At 38.1% G+C, this 19,040-nt stretch overlaps 3 protein-coding genes across 5 annotated transcripts; all 3 read left to right on the top strand.

The window, feature by feature from the left end:
* Positions 1–847: 847 nt before the first annotated feature.
* On the top strand, positions 848–9,111 carry LOC127243325 (formin-like protein 14). The gene is made up of 18 exons (XM_051263292.1): positions 848–990; positions 1,230–1,329; positions 1,438–2,141; positions 2,231–2,452; positions 2,540–4,599; positions 4,683–4,806; positions 5,630–5,701; positions 6,009–6,107; positions 6,398–6,439; positions 6,518–6,598; positions 6,682–6,732; positions 6,813–6,894; positions 6,991–7,085; positions 7,541–7,612; positions 7,721–7,837; positions 8,196–8,264; positions 8,343–8,409; positions 8,548–9,111. Exons 2-18 carry the CDS (start codon positions 1,260–1,262, stop codon positions 8,751–8,753), a joined length of 4,233 nt encoding a protein of 1,410 aa, XP_051119249.1. The 5' UTR covers positions 848–990; positions 1,230–1,259; the 3' UTR covers positions 8,754–9,111.
* Positions 9,112–9,984: 873 nt separating this feature from the next.
* LOC127243630 (uncharacterized) lies at positions 9,985–13,495 on the top strand. The gene is made up of 4 exons (XM_051263742.1): positions 9,985–10,784; positions 11,781–11,836; positions 11,925–12,117; positions 12,405–13,495. Exons 1-4 carry the CDS (start codon positions 10,023–10,025, stop codon positions 12,756–12,758), a joined length of 1,365 nt encoding a protein of 454 aa, XP_051119699.1. The 5' UTR covers positions 9,985–10,022; the 3' UTR covers positions 12,759–13,495.
* Positions 13,496–14,488: 993 nt separating this feature from the next.
* LOC127243292 (probable polyamine transporter At1g31830) lies at positions 14,489–18,833 on the top strand. Of its 3 annotated transcripts, none has more exons than XM_051263240.1 (2): positions 14,489–14,837; positions 17,042–18,833. In XM_051263240.1, exons 1-2 carry the CDS (start codon positions 14,640–14,642, stop codon positions 18,497–18,499), a joined length of 1,656 nt encoding a protein of 551 aa, XP_051119197.1. In that variant the 5' UTR covers positions 14,489–14,639; the 3' UTR covers positions 18,500–18,833. The 3 variants fall into 3 exon arrangements, with proteins under 3 accessions (XP_051119197.1, XP_051119198.1, XP_051119199.1); XM_051263241.1 differs by lacking the exon at positions 14,489–14,837 and adding an exon at positions 16,380–16,556; XM_051263242.1 differs by lacking the exon at positions 14,489–14,837 and adding an exon at positions 16,567–16,771.
* Positions 18,834–19,040: the final 207 nt, after the last annotated feature.

Here is a 19,040-nt window from a genome sequence, read left to right as displayed (position 1 = left end):
GCAAAACTTATTTAATTGTTTAGTTTGCGAAGTTATAAAGTTATAAAACAACAACAACAAAAATAATAATAAATAATAATAATAATAATAATAATGTTATAAGTATATCTATATATTTGTAATGTTCAATAGGAGTATAAGAATATATACATGTTTTTAAAATTACTATATCCAATCATTCTACCATAATTATGTCATTTCTTTGTAGGGAGTTTTTTAATATTTTTTATACTCCTATAATTTTATTGGAACTATGACATTTTTAAATGGAACCAATCACCATAAATATAGGTTTGATTTTTTATTTTTTTTTATTTTATGTGAATTAAAGTGAATTACATAGGTAATATATGCTAGATTTTTTCCCAAAAAAATACACAAATAATACAATATATATTTTATTAACTTACAAAAAATTAAAGATACTGGTTTTCATATTACTAATACTATTGCTTTTGCTTAATATGGTATCTGAAAACATAAATGTTGTGTTTGTTATAAATAGAAGTTAATACAATATTTTGAATATAAATAAATTTGTAATATAATAAAAAAAAATAAAAATTGATGTGATATTTTTGAAGATAAAAAGAATCTAAATAATAAAAATATATCGGAAAACGAACACAACCATAGTTTTTATACTTCATTTGACAAAAATTAACCCATAATTTTGCAACAAAATCTTAGACGAGTCGCGCTGGATTCAGTGGGAATTGGGAATAGTGAGTCCAACGACTTTTAAATACGGTACAATCTCCATTGCACTTCGTACAACCGTCGATTAGCAGGCCCGATTTAAAAACTTTTGAAACGGCTGCTCACTCTCAAATTCAATTACGTACAGATAAAATTCAAAATAAAACTATGTGGATGGAGTTCTGAAACGACGTCGCTCGCCGCCAATTGCCGCTGGAGCACCTCAAGCCGCCGCCTAGTCGCCGGAGTTTCCGGCTCTTCCCTTTACACTGGTGCTGCCGTATTTGCTTGGTCAGTTTAATTCCCAACCTGAATAGGATTGAAATCAGTGACTATCCATGGGGTTTTAGGTTTTGGAGTCATTTAACGCACAACATTTTTCGCATTCCTTTTTCTAACTAATCTATGGGTAGAGGGGTTAGATGAGTTTTACCCCATCGATTCGTATTTAATGTTCTGTGGAATTGGGGAGCGAGAGCATGTGAATTTAGTCAATGTAAGTCAAATTGATCTTTGTTCTCCGTTTCCAGGTGTAGCTTAAATTGGACAGCGTCGAGATCATGTTGCTGAGTAGATTCTTTTACAAAAGGCCTCCGGATGGTTTGCTAGAGCTTTCTGATAGAGTATATGGTAATATGTATTATCAATTGACCTATTGAAATTGAAATTATCAAATCAGGTCATGCTCTGGGTTTTATGCCTGTGCATACTTACGAAAATAAATGCTAATTTATGCAGTTTTTGATTCATGTTTCTCGACTGAGGCGTTGCCTGAGGGAATATACCAACTTTACTTGCATGAAATCATCACCGAGTTACATGAAGAGTTTCCGGAAGCCTCATTTCTTGCATTTAATTTCCGAGAAGGTGAGAAAAAGAGCCAATTTGCTGAAATATTGTGTGAATATGATGTCACCGTTATGGATTATCCTAGGCAGTACGAGGGCTGCCCTTTATTGCCATTATCTTTAATTCATCATTTCCTTCACGTTAGTGAGCGATGGCTCTCTCTTGGAGATTGCCAGAATGTGGTGTTGCTTCACTGTGAAAGAGGGGGCTGGCCACTCCTAGCATTTGTATTAGCAGGCTTCCTGATTTTCAGGAAGTTGCACAGTGGAGAGAAGAAAACTCTTGAAATTGTTTATCGGGAAGGTCCCAGAGGCTTGATGCAATTGCTGTCACCGTTAAATCCCTTCCCATCTCAGCTTCGATACCTCCAATATGTATCTAGAAGAAATATATCCCCGGAGTGGCCGCCCCCTGAGAGGCCTCTTTCATTAGATTGTCTTATTCTTAGGGCAATTCCAAGGTTTGATAGCCAAAAAGGTTGCAGACCTATTGTCCGTGTTTTTGGAAGAAATCTCCTTAGCAAGGATGGATTGTCAACGCAGATGCTTTACTCCATGCATAAGAAGGGCAGACATGTCCGCCATTATTGTCATGTAAGAAAAATTTTCTTTTTCCTTTTCTTCTTGAACAATTTTCTACTGGGGTTGATACATTAGCTGTATTGCTGGAAATTTTCATGCAGAAGGAAAGTGATGTGATCAAGATTGACATACAATGTTTGGTACAAGGAGATGTAGTGTTGGAATGTGTTCATTTGGACTTGGATCCAGATAGGGAAGTCATGATGTTCCGGATAATGTTCAACACTGCTTTTATTCGGTCCAACATTTTGATGCTCAACTGTGATAACTTGGATACTCTTTGGGACTCGAAGTCAAGGTTTCCTAAAGGTTTCCGAGCTGAGGTAATCTTTTAAAAAGTTGATACCATGAAGTATTGTTACTCTGCGATAGTACTATTATGCAGTATATATGTTTTTTTTGTAAAACAGGTTTTGTTTGGAGATGTTGAGAACAGATCTCCTGCCAAATCCAATACCCTAATGTTAAACAGTGAGGAGAAAGGAGGACTTCCTATTGAAGCTTTCTCCAGGGTCCAAGAACTTTTCAGTGGTGTAGATTGGGTTGATACCAATGATGATGCTGCTTTATGGGTTATCAAGCAATTGTCCGTGTTGAATGATGTCAAAGATTTGTCCATGCTGCGTAGGATGAGTGGTTATTCATCACCTCTTGATTCCGAGGAAGAAAACAACACTTCCAGTATTTCTGACAGTCTGGATTATCTGGATTCTGATAAAGTCAGTGCACCAGAGCTCAATATGCTGGATGATCATTCATCCCTAGATTCTACTTCAGATGAGATTTCTGAGCTCAGACAGTCTGATGATCTTGGGAAGCTGGTGTTATCAAATGGTCCACATCATTCCACAACTTATAGTGATAAGCAGTTTGATCCTCATGATGTATCTGAGTCTTCAAAGGACATGGTAATTTCAGGTTCTGAAGTTTCAACTAATGCTTTCTCAGCATTGCAGGCTTCATTGCAGAGCTCATCTGTTTCCAGCCAAGGTTCTTCTCAAGCACCTCTTGTTCATAATGGGGAAGAAGGTCCTCCATCTTCTCCCACTGACTTGATTAGAGAACCATCATTGCAAGCTCCTCTTCCTCCTGTTTCGAGTAAAATTCCTCCTCCTCCTCCTCTAGCTTTCATAAGAAGTCCTCAATCGCCTCCCTTGCCACCTCCGCCACCCCCACCCCCACCTGTTCCCTTGCCTTCCACCAACAATTGCTCTAGTGAAGAAAGCCCTAACCTTTCAATTGCTATGAGCTCTAATAAGTCAATACCCCCTCCTCCTCCTCCTCCTCCTCCCCCTCCCTCTAGTTCAAACGAAGAATTTACCCCAACTCATCCACTGCCTGCCAAGGGCAATCTTCCTATACCTACCCCACCTCCACCTTCAAATAATATTTCAAAAGCACCTCTACCCCCACCCCCACCCCCACCCCCTCCGCCTCCTACTAGCGGTACACTGGTTTCTGTTCCACCCTCGGTATCAACTAGTGGTTCAACATCAATTCCATCACCTCCACTGCTGCCACCTCCATCAATTAGTAGTTTATCACCAGTTCCACCACCACCACCACCGCCACCACATCCACCGCTGCCACCACCATTGGTTCCACCTCCATCCCAAGCCCCACCTCCACCTCCACCTCCACCTCCACCACGCCCAGTTAGTTCAGCCTCAGTCCCATCACCACCTCCACCACCGCCACCACCATTGGTTCCACCTCCATCCCAAGCCCCATCTCCACCTCTACCTCCACCACGTCCAGTTAGTTCAGCCTCTGTCCCATCACCACCGCCACCTCCTCCAATTCGTAGTTCAGCTCCTATCCCTCCTCCACCACCACCTCCACTTGGTCAACGGTTGGCTCCTGCTGCCCCTCCACCTCCACCTCCACCTCCACCTGGTCAAAGGTTGGCTCCTGCTGCCCCTCCACCTCCACCTCCACCTGGTCAACGGTTGGCTCCTGCTGCTGCTCCTCCTCCTCCTCCTCTACCATCACTTGGTCAGGTGTCAGCTCCTGTTGCACCACCACCACCTGGTCAAGGATCAGCTTCTGCTGCACCTCCACCTCCACCACCACCTGGTCGAGGGTCAACTCCTTCTACACCTCCACCTCCACCGCCACCTGGTCGAGGGTCAGCTCCTGCTGCACCTCCACCACCACAACCACCTGGTCGTGGCTCAGCTCCTGCTGCACCCCTACCGCCGCCTGGTCAAGGTTCAGCTCCTACTCCACCACCTCTTGATCATGGTTCAGGCCCAGCTCCACCTCCCCCTCCTGGTGGAAAAAGCTCTAATGTTCCTCCACCTCCATCAATTGGAAGAGGAAGAGGTTTGCCCTCTAGAGGAAGAAGCTCTGCTGGTTCTTCAATCCCCCCTAAAAAATCATCACTGAAGCCTTTGCACTGGGTAAAAGTCACTCGAGCAATGCAAGGGAGTTTGTGGGCTGATACTCAGAAAGAAGATAATGAATCAAGGTGGGTAAAGTGGGACTCTCATGTTTGATATATTAAGTAAATGTGTAACCTTAGTAGCTGTTTGACTCTCATGCTTTTGGCAGGGCACCTGAAATTGATATATCTGAGCTTGAGAGTCTTTTCTCGGTGGCTTCTGCTTCCGATGGTGCCAATAAGGGTGGGGCTCCACGTGGTCCTAAAATTAACAAGCCAGAAAAAGTGCAGTTGGTAAGTGATATATTAGTATATTTGGAGATTTAGCAGCTAGAAAGTGCAATTTTTGTCTGAAATGCAATTGATAACTCTGGGTTTGCTTTGGAGGTGGTTTGATGTTTTGTAAATAATAAAAATTTGAATTGAAATAGATTTATGATGTGATTTGAACAGATGTTTTAGGTGATGAAAACTATGTATTTGATGTTTATTTTTTATTTTTTTAATTACTTTTTTAATAATGCTCCTAATGGTCCTAATGCTAGAAACACGTAAAAATGTGTATAGCTTAGTGGTAAAAGTGTGATGTAATCACCGATTCACCATTCATTTGATAAAAAGATTTCTATGTTACTCACTGTGCAAATATAAATGAGCAACCTTCTTACGACCATAAATACAAGATTCGAAGACTTGGTTGCTTTTTTGACAGGTGGGAGATTAAAGACCTAGGAATGTGTTACACTATTTTAGAATGCAAGTCACCTCCTGAACTTTAGAACTTCAAATTAGAGGGCCTTAATGTCTAACATTAGTGTCTACTGAATTGGGTTTAGATTAATGCATTTGATATTTGTATGTAATTTCAAATAGACAAATATTAAGTTTATGATCAAGGTCATTACAAAGTGAGATGTCAACAAGTATGAGTGTTTATGAGAGTCATCTTCTGGGGGCAGAGTTCTTCAAATTTTTTGTTGCATTTGATTTACCACTGACTGGGGTTATTGATATATATATACATATAATATTGTTTATCAATGCAAAAGTCTGTTTTACCTATCTCTATCTTTACAGTAATTATTTCTTATTCCTAAACGATGTTTTCTTCCGGCAGATTGAGTTGCGGCGAGCATATAATTGTGAAATTATGCTCACAAAAATTAAGATACCTCTGCCAGATATGGTGGTACGTTCTTTTAATGCATATCTCTTCGTTGTACTTGAGTTATGAGAAGCATGCTGATGAGTTTGGCAAATTTCCTTCCAGTATAAGTAGGGAAAAACCTGGTATTTGAAGTATATTGTTTCATGTTCAAATGTCTTCCAGATGTAAATGTTCTTCCTTTAAATTTCATCAACAATTTTCAACTTTATGTTCTTGCTTCTGTGTTAAATCTATATATTACCAGATTTTTATTGTCTGGAGGTTCTCTACCTAAATAGACTATTTCCCAGAGCTAATCTCTTAATCTTTGCATTTTTCTAACTTTTAGAATGCCATCCTGGCTTTGGATTCTTCTGCCCTCGACATTGATCAAGTGGAGAATCTTATAAAATTTTGTCCCACTAAAGAAGAAATGGAGTCATTGAAGGTATCCTTTTCCCTGTCCTTTTTGCTTCCCTCTTTGTAGAATAATTGGCAATGCAAACACTTTGGGTACTGGGTTGTTGCTTTGTGTCCTCTGTACCTTATTTCATGTTAATTCTACAATCAAGAGTCCCTTCTCATAAATGTTTTATTTTAAGTCTTGTATTGTGGTTTTACTTGGAGTCTTATGTGCCCATCGCATTTATTATCATTCTCTACCAAAATCTATTATCTTCCTCTTTTATTTTTGTGTTTATGTTCCATTATGTCCATATCAATTTTGTCCTTTTGCAGAATTACAATGGGGACAAAAGTATGCTGGGAAAGTGTGAACAGGTTTTTTGAAGTTTTGTTATTTATTTGAAAATTGCATAATATTAATATTTCGTAACATTTGAGCTTCAAATGTTTCAGTTTTTCCTGGAACTAATGAAAGTGCCAAGAGTGGAATCCAAATTAAGGGTGTTTGCATTTACAATAACATTTACTACCCAGGTTCATATTTATGCATTCAATAAGTAATTGTTGGATTGTGTCTATTGTTGAATATAGTGTTTATTATCAGCTTTGATCTTCAGGTGGCTGACCTGAAACGTAATCTGAACATGATTAATAATTCTTCTAAAGAGGTACCCTCCCTATTGGTTTGAGCAATTTCACCTATTATGGCACCGTTCAAATCAATCTTTCTTGTTTACTGAACTTATAGGTTAAGGAATCCTTGAAATTACGCCAAATTATGCAGACAATTCTTACGCTGGGCAATGCATTAAATCAGGGCACTGCTCGAGGTATAATCCGTTGAATGAACAGTACGGTCTTATTACTGTTTGCTTTTTCTATGATTTTGAATTTTAAATTGGTTTCTCTCTTGACTTCCATTGCAGGGTCTGCTGTTGGATTCAAGTTGGATAGTCTTCTCAGAATTTCAGATACACGCGCTAGAAACAACAAAATGACCTTAATGCACTACCTATGTAAGGTAGGTTCATCAACCTGTAAATTATTGATATCAACATATGCTGTCATTTACCATTTTAATCAGTGATGCCATTATATGCTGTTACGTACAGCGCACATTACAACAGATGGATTTGTTCAAGGTTTTCAGAAAACTGTTGGGTTACGTGTTTTCTTCTGTTTACATATGCAGTTATGTATTAGCACTGCTATTGTTCATCTCCGCTATCTTTTTGTTGGCCCTGCTTGATTCTGCTAATAAAGGTTTTAGACTTCAAAATCTACTTAATGACTGGATCATTTATTTTGTTTTTATTATATGTTTTCATTATACTTTGTTATGGCCCTAGGGAGCCTTGCGCCATGCATCCCTCCAATATTCTAAGCCAATAGGAGAAACGCTTTGTCACTAATTGATATCTAACTGTTTTTACTTCTTCTGCAAACTTCACCACTGTCATTGACTCTTTGCTCTAGATTCTAGCTGAGAAAATGCCAGAGCTGTTAGATTTCAGCAAGGATCTCGTACATTTGGAACCAGCCTCCAAGGTTTGTCCTTTTCCTTGTCGTGTATGGTCTTTGGGAACAATGCCTTACTCGACTGCAGAGGATGTCTCTAACTTTTTGGTGCTTGTTTATCTACTATGAGTTCACCAGATACAACTGAAGTCATTGGCTGAAGAAATGCAAGCAGTCACCAGAGGGCTTGAGAAGGTTGAGCAGGAACTCACTGCAGCAGAGAGTGATGGTGCTATATCATTAGGCTTTCGAAAGGTGTGAAAAGTATTTTAACTTCTTCTAGCTTCCCTCTTACTTTGTTCATCCTCTCTAAGTAGTGAAAACTTGGGTGTTAAGCTAACCTAATATTTGTAGTACGGTCATAATGTCTTTCACCTTGACATTTAAATCTACTATCATATAGACCTTACCTGTCCTCTATGAAATCGTTTTTCTTAAGGCTGATAATGATGGATAATGAACTTTTGTGTCAAAGATCAGTTTAACATTCAGCAGGAGATGTGATTATGCTGCCTTATCAAAGAGGTTCTATTATTGCTGCAAAAGCTAGTGTTATAACTAAACCTCATGAATTGATAAATGCATAACCAACCACTGACCTGAATTTTAACAGGCTTTGAAGAGTTTCCTTGACACTGCTGAGGCTGAAGTTAGGTCCCTTTCCACCCTCTACTCGGAAGTGGTAAGCTTGATTGTTAATCTATTAAACTCTCTCCTCACCGCATTTTGATAATAATTGCGTAACAAATGTAAAATACAGGGGAGAAATGCCGACACATTATCACAATATTTTGGTGAAGATCCCGCCAAATGCCCCTTTGAGCAAGGTTCTGATTGCTTCAAGTATTTCTTATTTCCACGTTCCGTATCCATTTTATCCTTGGTTGCATTCAAATGCTCTTGTTAGAAAGATTGGCGTTGTACTACATTTGCATATTCCTTTGGATTTTTCTTCTTGTGTGCAGTGACGCAAACTCTGGTTGTCTTCATGAAGCTCTTCAACAAATCTCATATAGAAAATGAGCAGCAAGCTGAAGCAGAAAAGAAGAAACTGGAAAAGGAAGCTCTCAAGGAACAGGCAGCAGCTGCTGCCAGTTCCCCTGCACGCAAGGAAGGCATCGATGCCCTTCGTGCAAAACTCCACACACGTAACCAGAAGCAGGCTTCATGAAAGTTCTACCTCAGAACATACTCCGGGGGCTCTCATATCATGTGTGCACAGAAACAACAATCACCACAATGTAATTCCAACAAATGTTTCCACTGCTGAATCTGAATCAGAATCGACCGGGACCTGATCGCCTGGCTATATAGCATGGATCTGAAGATGTGCGATGAGCAAACTGAAGATGATGTCGGCTGAGGAAGGAGTTGTGGAGGCTATCAATCCAATCCAAGGTACGGCCAATCTTCACTCCATCCTTGTCCATGTAAGAAATGTGATAAAATGCATGAAACTCTCTGTTTATGTATATATACATTTCCTTCTCTATTATCACAAGATGGCTTCTTCAGTGATTTTTGTGCAATATTCGACTCTAAGTTGGCAATTTTTCTTACCCAATTTTTTTTTTTAAGAAAATATTTATAGACAATACAATAACAACAAAAATTATTATTACTTTATTTTATATAATTTGTTCATATTTTATATTTTTGTTCCGTGTCATATAATATTTTTTTTAAAATAATTATATATTTTAATTATATTTTAAATTTTATAATTTATAATTATTTTAATTTTAATTTAATTAAATTAGTTGTTTTAATTTTAAAATATAATTATTTATATTATAAATTGATTATACCATTGCTTAAATAATCCTATTTATAAGAAATCCAACAATTAAGTTTGGACGGAGGCTGTATAAATATGCATTTTATTATTTCATTTGTGTTCATATTATATTTAGTAAAAAAATATAAATTTATTTAAATATTTACTTGTTCTTCATGTGTTTATAATACTATCTTAAAATGATGTTCACTTTGTTTCTCTTAATTATTTTTTTTCATTTTAAAAAAATATATTTATTTTAAACTAAGTATTCCATGGGTAGTATGTCTTTTTAACATTGAATTGAGGAGTGGTAAAATTAGTAAATTAGAAAAAAAATTACAGTATATAAATTAAAATTATGATAATGGATTATTATTATTTTTAAAATTTATAATTTAAAATTATTTATTAATGATATTTTTTGAATTCCGTATCTACCTTAATTCAAAATTTAAAACGTTAATGTGGAGCGAGACGGAGAGTAGTCATATATTGGATAGAATGATTTGTTGTGGATATTTTTGTGTAAAAAAATCATAAATTTGATGGAAGAGTAATGAATTAATAATAATAATAATAATAATAATAATAATCCGGGGCGGGTCCTCCGTCCGGCCACGGACACAAATGTAAAGTGTCACAAAAGGTCGTCGTCGTCACATGCACTCTCCATCTTCTTCTTCTTCTCCAGCAACATTTTGTCTCACAGTCACAGCCATGTCGGAGAACCAAAATCCAAGCCTTCACCCCCGAGACGAGGACGGCTGCACTGGCCTCCTCTCCTCTTATCTCGGCCTCAGCTTTGCACTCTTTCTCGGGACATTCCCCAACCGCACAATCCCACTACTCCAAACCCTCCAAACCCAGAACAAGGCTCTGGCCTTCCGCCTCCTACGGGCCGAGGAAGAGCTCCGCCAGCTCCACTCGCGGCGAAAGGAGGACTCCAAGGCCAACGCCAGGGTCGTTGAGATCTTCGCTTCCCACAGGCACGCCTGGCAACAGGAAGAGAAGCGGCTGCTGCAGCAGATCGACGATTGCAGCGACGAGATCGCCTATCTCAAGGCCAAAATCGAGGGTCTCGAAGGGGAGGAGGCTGACCTCAACTCCAGAATTGACGATTTGAAGCGGGAAATTGGCGAGCGGGATGAGATGCTGAGTTTTGTGAGTAGCAGCAATTGCGAGATGGAAACCAGGGTTCCCGATGCCTGCTGCTACGCCGATTTGGGGCTCAGATTCGGCAAACAGGCTAGGATTTCGGATTTGGATTTGGCCACCGAGGATTGCTATGATGAAAATGGAGTCGATGATTTGGGGCATCTATTTCAGCACAACAACAATGGAGGATATCCCTCAGATTTCTTGAGCTCTGCTGCTGCTGCTGCTGCTCCTAATTTCTGGTCGGAGAAAGCATCTCTTTGGCAGGTAAAGATTTCTCAATCCTTTCTGGCTTTCTGCTTATGGATTTGTGATCTGAAAATGGCTGTGTTTTCCATGCTCATCATCAATATTTGTCTTAATGATCTTCAAGGGCACACACACACATCTCATATATCTTAATGGATTCTTGTAAAGTATGAACAGTCCTGTAGGGCAATGTAGTTGAAATTATATCTCTACATGATTGTGGATTTTGTTTTGTCATTTTGTGTCATTCTACTGGTTTTGAACTTGGTACCAATTTTGGGCGGGGCCTTTGATTTTGTGACATTATGGTGCTTACACTATCAGACAAGATGATCTAGTTGGCGGTCTAATTTGAATTTAACTTCTTTTTACCTTACATTATTGAAGTTTGTTCTTGTGGAGTGCCACAGTTTTGTCTTGTTTCTATGCTCATTTGTCCTCAGTTTTTTCAATTGATTGATAGAACTCTCTGTCCTTGAATGCTGCTGGACTTCGGCGCGTCTATTTTCCTTCCCATCAATAGCTAGTTGGACATTTATTTTCTTTGATTGGCCTTGCATTTAGGCATATGCTCGGTGGTCTGCAAACACTCTTTTGTCACATGAGATCACATGCTTTCTTTCTTTGATGCGACCCCCCACCTTTAAAATATAGTGGTCTGCAAACACTCTTTTGTCTTCTTATTTGGATGCTCGAATCAATTCAAATATCGGCTAGGTCTCTTGGTTTTGTTACAACCTAAAAAGGGTTTAAAAACCCCTATAACCTCAATGGAGATTAGGGGCTTGGCCCAGCTCCATTGTTGCAATGTGTGTGTGTGCGTGTACTAACTCGAAATAATTTAATAACATCTGTTAGTAAGATCGTCTCTTATCAATTTTGACAATATTCGGTGCCTTCACTACTGTACTTAGTGTGTCATACTTAACGTTGTGAAATAGTCATCAGAAGCAGGTGTGTGGTAATTCTTCGGCTTCCACAGGTTTTATTGGATATTGATTTTACATTATGCAGGATATGCAATATGAACCTGTGGAACCACTTTACCACATGAAGCATTTTACGTCTAGGTAAGTAAAATAACCATTAGCTGTTGTATTGCCCGGTGCCAAACATACTGTGTGCCTAATACGAATGTTGTGGCTGTTTCTTCTTCAGAAGGGAATCCCCTTGGAAGGTTGATGGCGACTCAACTGGGGTTTCTACTAAATTGAAATTGCTTGAGCAAGAACTGATGAATTTAGAACGGGTTGGGAAAGCGGATTTGTCGAAGCTTCCATCACAAATGCGGAAACAAGCGAAACGGTACCAAGCATTGGCTGGAAAAATTGATGATCTTTGCCGGAGAATGGTAATTGCTTTATTTGAACCCTTCTTTCGATTTTACATGTTATAATTAGGGATGTTCATCCCGATAATCAACTTTGCTAACAAAAATGATGCATGATTGAGTGATAATTATATATAGTAAGCTTGTATTTTTCCATTGAAAAATTTCACAAATATATACTTGTCGTCATTTTTTTCCCTATATGACACTGCACTTGGTTGAACTCAATTTAATCATGTAATCTTTCATGCTAGCTCAATTGCTCATCTGATTCTTTTCCTTTTTTGTTTTTTTTTTTTCACTTAAAGCAAGCTAGCGATCCATGTGAGTCCACCCTCAGCTCAGAGTTCCGAACACAAAGACAAACCGAGTTCTTGCTGGAAGCCTTTCGACTGCAGCAGCGAGCGTCCGAGACCAATCAGAAGCTGATGTCGTTACAAGCTGAGAGCACAAAGAATTACCATGGAGGGGAGGTGGAATGCCATGCCAAGCTAGCCACGCGGCGATCACTTGACTCCATCAGGAACAACTTTAAAGAAATCCAAAGGAACTTGGAGATTTGGTTGGCAAGAATCATAGGTGACCTTGAAGGCATCCTGGCACGGGATGGTGCTTCCCGTGTCAGGGAGTATTATCTCTCCAGGTTCCCATTGGTTCAGTAGCATCAAATTACTGATCTGCTTGATGATGTTGGTGGTTCGTCTTCTTGCCGCTGGAGAAGCAGAAAGAATGCCCCCGTCTGACGCTTGGTGGACCTTACCAGCAGCAACTTTCTTTATGTACACACATAATACGCAAGGTTCGGGCATATGCCATGTGAGTATGCCCGCATTTGGACAGGACTGGGATGCGATAAAATTGGGAAAGTTTGGAGGAGGAAGAAGAAAATTGGAAGGTGTTTATGAAGGTGAAGAAAAGGACCAGAAAGTGGAGGTTTGTCTGGTTCTGGAGATGAGAATGATGATGCTGGAATGACACAATTGAAGATGTTGATAGACTGACAGAGAGTAAGAGTCGAGACGAGACGAGACACTCACCTCACTAGTGGTTATTGTCCAAAGTGAGGTTTGATTCTTATTTGATATTTGGATTGGTTGGTTGGTGGGTAGTACTTAGATTTTAATTATTGGAATTATTAAATTCAAGAGAAGTTACTTGAGCATTTTTAATTAATCATTATGAAAGATATTGTATGAAAATGATGATCTCATCCATATCTTTGTTCTTCTAATAGAGCTAGTATGTAGTATATAGGTAGGTATTTGTGTGTTAATACTTTTACTATGTGTGCTGTGACTGTGATGTGTCATCAAACGTCCATTGTAGACCTTACCCTTGTGCGTTTTACTTACTTGTACAATGGATGAGATGTATAATAATAATAATAATAATTACTCTATTTTGTATTGAATTTACTTAAATTATATATCATCTCTGGTTTCTTGTTTTTTGTTTGAACACCTGAAGTGAATGGTTTGACGAGGGGGAGAGCTATCTATCTATCTACTTTAGCCATTCAATGGTTTTGTATAGAAACGAAATGAAATGAAATAATGGAGAGATAAGCATGGTGATATGCAATAATATTCTGATGTGAAAAAAGCAAGGTTGGTTAATAATAATAATAATAATAATAATAATAATAATTACTATTATAACAAAGGGGGTTAGGGAAGTAGTCTTTCTTCCTTTTTTGAAATAATGAGAATCGATTTTCAACACGCGTGCAGTGCTAGTGCTGCTGCTTCCTTTTGCAATATTAACTTGGTACTACTAGTTTCTTTTTTTTTTTTTAATTTATAAACAACAATCACAATTTTACATTTTACATTTTAGACCACACCACCCTGTTTATTGATTTATGTTTGATTGTTGCAATTTGCGGAACCCACCCTTTAATCAACACACTTCCACTACAGTCTCTACCCACGCACACGCATACGCATACGCATACTTATTTCATTGAATCATTTCACTTCAATTGTTGCCCATCACTTACTTTATATATATATATATATATATATGTAAAACAACATGATTTTAACCAAAAAAACAGATCCAATGTAATTGACAGTATGAGTGCAGAAAATACCATCAGCTCCACAACTTTGTGAATAAATGAAAGTCCAAATTTGACTTTAAGGCATGCAAAAATTGACTCACACAAATTAAATAAATAATTAATTAGTATATAATTAATCATTCTACGCACTCACTCGCATCGCACACATGTTCTCTTTTCCATTCGCTACTCATTCTGCATCATTTCTTCTTCTTCTTCTTCTTCTTTAATTTACATGTCTCTCTCTACTCTCTACTCTACTCTATGTCAGTATAACTTAACTACATATAACATCATATCATTTCAGTATTCTTTTTTCTGTGTTTTTAATTCGGAGAGGCGATTAATAGCCTAGTTTGGCGCGACTTCTTCTCACTTCCTAAACTACTATTCTGCTTTCACTTCTTCTTCTCACTTCCTAAACTACTGTTCTGCTTTCACTTCTTCTTCTGCGTCTGATAAGCGATAATAACAATAATAGATGGAAAGTGCAGGCGCTAAAATGATGCCAATTGCAGAGAAAACTACCAAGAGCGAGCCGGCGGCGTCCATAGAGATCTCCGCCGCCGATGCAACAGTGCAATCGGCCGGTGCGGTTCCTGCAGTTACTGATGCTTCGAAACCGCCGCAGCTGACGTCTCCTCCGCCACACTCTCACACTCACCCCCAACAGCAACAGGTATTAATCATTAACTAACTCCTTTCATTCATTCATTCATTACAATTCCACGAGGCAGGGCTGTAGCTAGATAAATCATTCCTTCATTAATTATTTATTTGAATTCCATGCCGCTTGGCCTGTTTGTCCGTCCCGCTCATTTTTACCAACATTTTTTCTAGTATATATTATATTCCTTCACATAAGTTATGGTGGGCTTGTATTTTTTTATTTTTATTTTTATTATTTTTTATATAAAATGTAATAGATAATATAAAAATAATAAATATTTTTGATATTTTAATTTTTTTTTAAAAAAAATATGTTAAGATTTCTTGAGTAAAATAACAAAGTAATATTAATATAAAAAAGTGTTTTTTCGTACTTCATATACAAATACTTCAAATTAAGAGACAAATAGTGAATTTGTAAATACCACCATAATATTACACTACATTGTGTGTGTGATGAATATATATCATATAATATGATTTTATTATTTTAATAATGTAAAGATGGATTTTATTCATCATTAGTAGAAGCTGCTTAATCTTTTTATTATTATTTATTCTAATAATTATCACGTGAATATTATACTATTATTATATTATATATAATGCCAGCGTGTATATACGAAAATATGCATATGATGTTGAATTTGTCGTTTTTAGTTGGATATAATATTTTTTTTATATCTTTTTATTGAGAACAATTATATATTTTTTGTAAATTTGTCTGACTTTTGTATATTTATATTATTGCATACTTATATGTATAGTATATTACTATATATATATTTTTTTGGAACAATAAAATACTTACATAATGCAATTAAACTAAAATATAGTATATCATAAATTTAAATTATCCAAAATAAAATGATTAGCAATGTTTGGTGATGGTCATACTAATGAATCGAAGAATGGCCACTTTTGTCTCTCTGTCTCATTTTTCTTAACTAATGAATGTCCTCACAATCATTGAATCCTAAAGTACTTCTGCTACAACTACTACTGATATTAATATTGTTTTCCTTTATAATTATAAATCTCAAACTGTAAATATCGGGTGTTAACTTTTATGTAAAAATAAATATTGGATTAGTGTATTTTCAATAATTAAATAAATAGTGAAAGAACAAAAGGACATGGTTTAAATGATATACTACACCAATAAAAAATATTTTCGTATTATTTTTGTTTATTCCACGCGAATTTGATAAAAAAAAATACTTGTTGTTGATTAATATATATTTAATTCTACTTACATTACTATTATTTGTAATTTTTTTTAAAGAAAAGCAGTATTAAATTGGCGCTCATAATTCTTGGATGTCATGCGCATCATTTCCAAAGGCAAACCGCGCGTGAATACCACCATTCATTATGGGCCTTTATTTGGGCCCATCAACTATTATTATTATTATAAAATAATATGAAAATTATAATTAATAATAGTGATTTAGAAGTAAAGATTTATTACTGCTATAAATTAAACCAGAAATATATATGGTATGGGAGAGCATATTTAATTCAATCAGTTAAGTCGCGGTGCGCTGCGCCTAATTCTTTGTTAATAAATCATTATTAAAATTGCGTAGTGAGTGAATGAAATCTGAATGGGCTTGTAGAATACAAGTCCATTCGGAGAATCCCCAATTTCCGTGGAGCTTCCGCTCCGTGGAGGAATGGCTCTTCGTGGAGCCCAGAGCCTCGGCAGCTTGATTCCTTCAATTTCATGGTCTATCTCTGTCTCCACGATCTCCGTTTCTTTGCGTGTTGCGCTCTCTCTCTCTCTCTCTCTCTATATATATATATATTGGTGTATTTTGATCTTAGAGTTCTGGATCTTAGCTGTAGTTTATTTGGTTGACCGACAACTTGTCATGGATGATAATGGATTGGGTCTTGAGGTTTTGGGTTTACCAGTTGCATAGCCTTTTGTGATCTGTGAAGGTTTGATTCTCTTACAGATTCGGATAGTGATGATTAATTAATACGAAGCAGATAAAAGTTTCTACATTACAAAAACGCTTGACTTTTGGGTCATTAGATGGTTATCTCATACAGTCATACTATGTTGAATTCCTCAGTCAGGACTGATGCTTTAATCACAATCATAACATGTTTTTCCCTCTTTATAGAATAATTAACTAAATCAATGCTGCATCATATACTGTTTGTTTGTTGTTCAATTTTTGTATCTCAACTGTGGATGAAATGCAGAAATTGAGGGGACCAGCAAGTAGGCAAACTTCCATAGCAATGGGGGAGTACAATGGCTCCGAGTATATTGGGATTAGGGAAGCTCCTACGCCTAGCACAAATCATGGTAAGAAAATCTCGGTGTTGCCCCTCATCTTCCTCATTTTTTATGAGGTGTCAGGGGGGCCGTTTGGCGTTGAGGACAGCGTCAAGGCTGCTGGTCCTCTTCTTGCTCTGGCCGGATTTCTGCTGTTCCCATTGATATGGAGTATACCTGAGGCCTTAATAACTGCTGAGATGGGGACGATGTTTCCTGAGAATGGTGGTTACGTGGTTTGGGTCTCGTCGGCATTGGGGCCTTTCTGGGGGTTTCAGCAGGGTTGGATGAAGTGGCTGAGTGGAGTCATCGACAACGCCCTGTATCCGGTGCTATTTTTGGACTATTTAAAATCAGGCATTCCTGCTTTAGGTGGCGGTCTGCCGAGGGTCATTGCTGTGCTTGCTTTAACAATTGTCCTGACCTACATGAATTACAGAGGGTTGACAATTGTGGGGTGGGTAGCTGTGCTTCTTGGCGTTTTCTCCATTCTCCCTTTCATTGTCATGGGATTCATTTCAATCCCCAAGCTGAGGCCTGAGAGGTGGTTGGCATCGGACCTTCACAATATAGATTGGAATTTGTATTTGAACACACTCTTTTGGAACCTTAATTATTGGGACTCGATAAGTACTTTGGCGGGAGAAGTGGATAACCCAAAGAAAACTCTTCCCAAGGCATTGTTCTATGCATTGATCCTTGTGGTCCTTGGGTACTTCTTCCCCCTTTTAACAGGGACTGGAGCAATTCCCCTGCACCGTGACCTGTGGACTGATGGATACTTTTCGGACGTGGCGAAAATCCTTGGTGGGGTTTGGCTAAGGTGGTGGATTCAGGGTGCTGCTGCCATGTCCAACATGGGAATGTTTGTGGCAGAAATGAGCAGCGACTCATTTCAGCTTCTTGGCATGGCAGAACGGGGGATGCTCCCAGAATTTTTCGCAAGGAGATCACGCCATGGAACGCCTCTTGTTGGGATCCTATTCTCAGCATCGGGTGTGCTTTTGCTTTCATGGCTTAGCTTCCAAGAGATTGTTGCTGCTGAAAATTTTCTGTACTGCTTCGGAATGATACTTGAATTTGTGGCATTTATCCGCCTCAGGATCATAGCCCCTGAAGTCCCAAGGCCTTACAAGATTCCAATGGGGACAATTGGGGTGACCTTAATGTGTGTCCCCCCGACAATATTGATCTGCGTTGTCCTGGCATTGTCATCCCTGAAAGTGATGGTAGTAAGCCTCGTCGCTGTAATGATGGGCTTTGTCCTGCACCCCTGCATCGTACACTGTGAGAAGAAGAGATGGCTGAGGTTTGTGGTTAGTTCTGATCTTCCGGTCATCAATCAGGCATCTCGAGAGGGTGAAACTTTGATCGATGGATGAAAATGATTGGGTTGGGTGCTTGATTGGATCTCTTATCTAGGGAAAGGTCAGTTTGTGTTCTAATTTATAGCCTTGTTTGACTGCTGCTTTGTGTACTTACTTGTTAGCTTTGTTAAGCAGAGTAGCTTTCATCTTATTGATCCCATCCAAGTGTGTGTAGAGTTTGTGAAAAAATGTGTGCTGCTGCTGCTGCTTCTTTTTAACTGGTCATTGTCTGAAGCAGGCTCTCTCTCTCTCTCTCTCTCTCTCAATATGTTTATTCTAATGGCAATCTCCTGTGCTGTGCTGCTGTTTGATTTTGCAGAGAATTACGACTCGAAATGATTCTCATCTCTGTGGGGTTTGATTTTAATTAATTAATTAATGTCACTATAATCATCAAAATTCTCTCTTCAGCATTAAGATTAGGTGCTGAATCATAATTTAAAATTCAACAAAGATGCACTTGAGATATGGTAGAAGCAGGCAGGTTCCAAAATAGAAGCAATTTCAAAATCAAACCCTACACTTTTGGTAGAATATGGTATACGGACGGATATGA

This window comes from Andrographis paniculata, unplaced genomic scaffold (genome assembly GCF_009805555.1).
Source record: "Andrographis paniculata isolate CXL003 unplaced genomic scaffold, ASM980555v1 Contig95END, whole genome shotgun sequence".
Classification (NCBI taxonomy): Eukaryota; Viridiplantae; Streptophyta; class Magnoliopsida; order Lamiales; family Acanthaceae; genus Andrographis; species Andrographis paniculata.
This window is presented reverse-complemented; position numbering and strand designations above follow the sequence as displayed.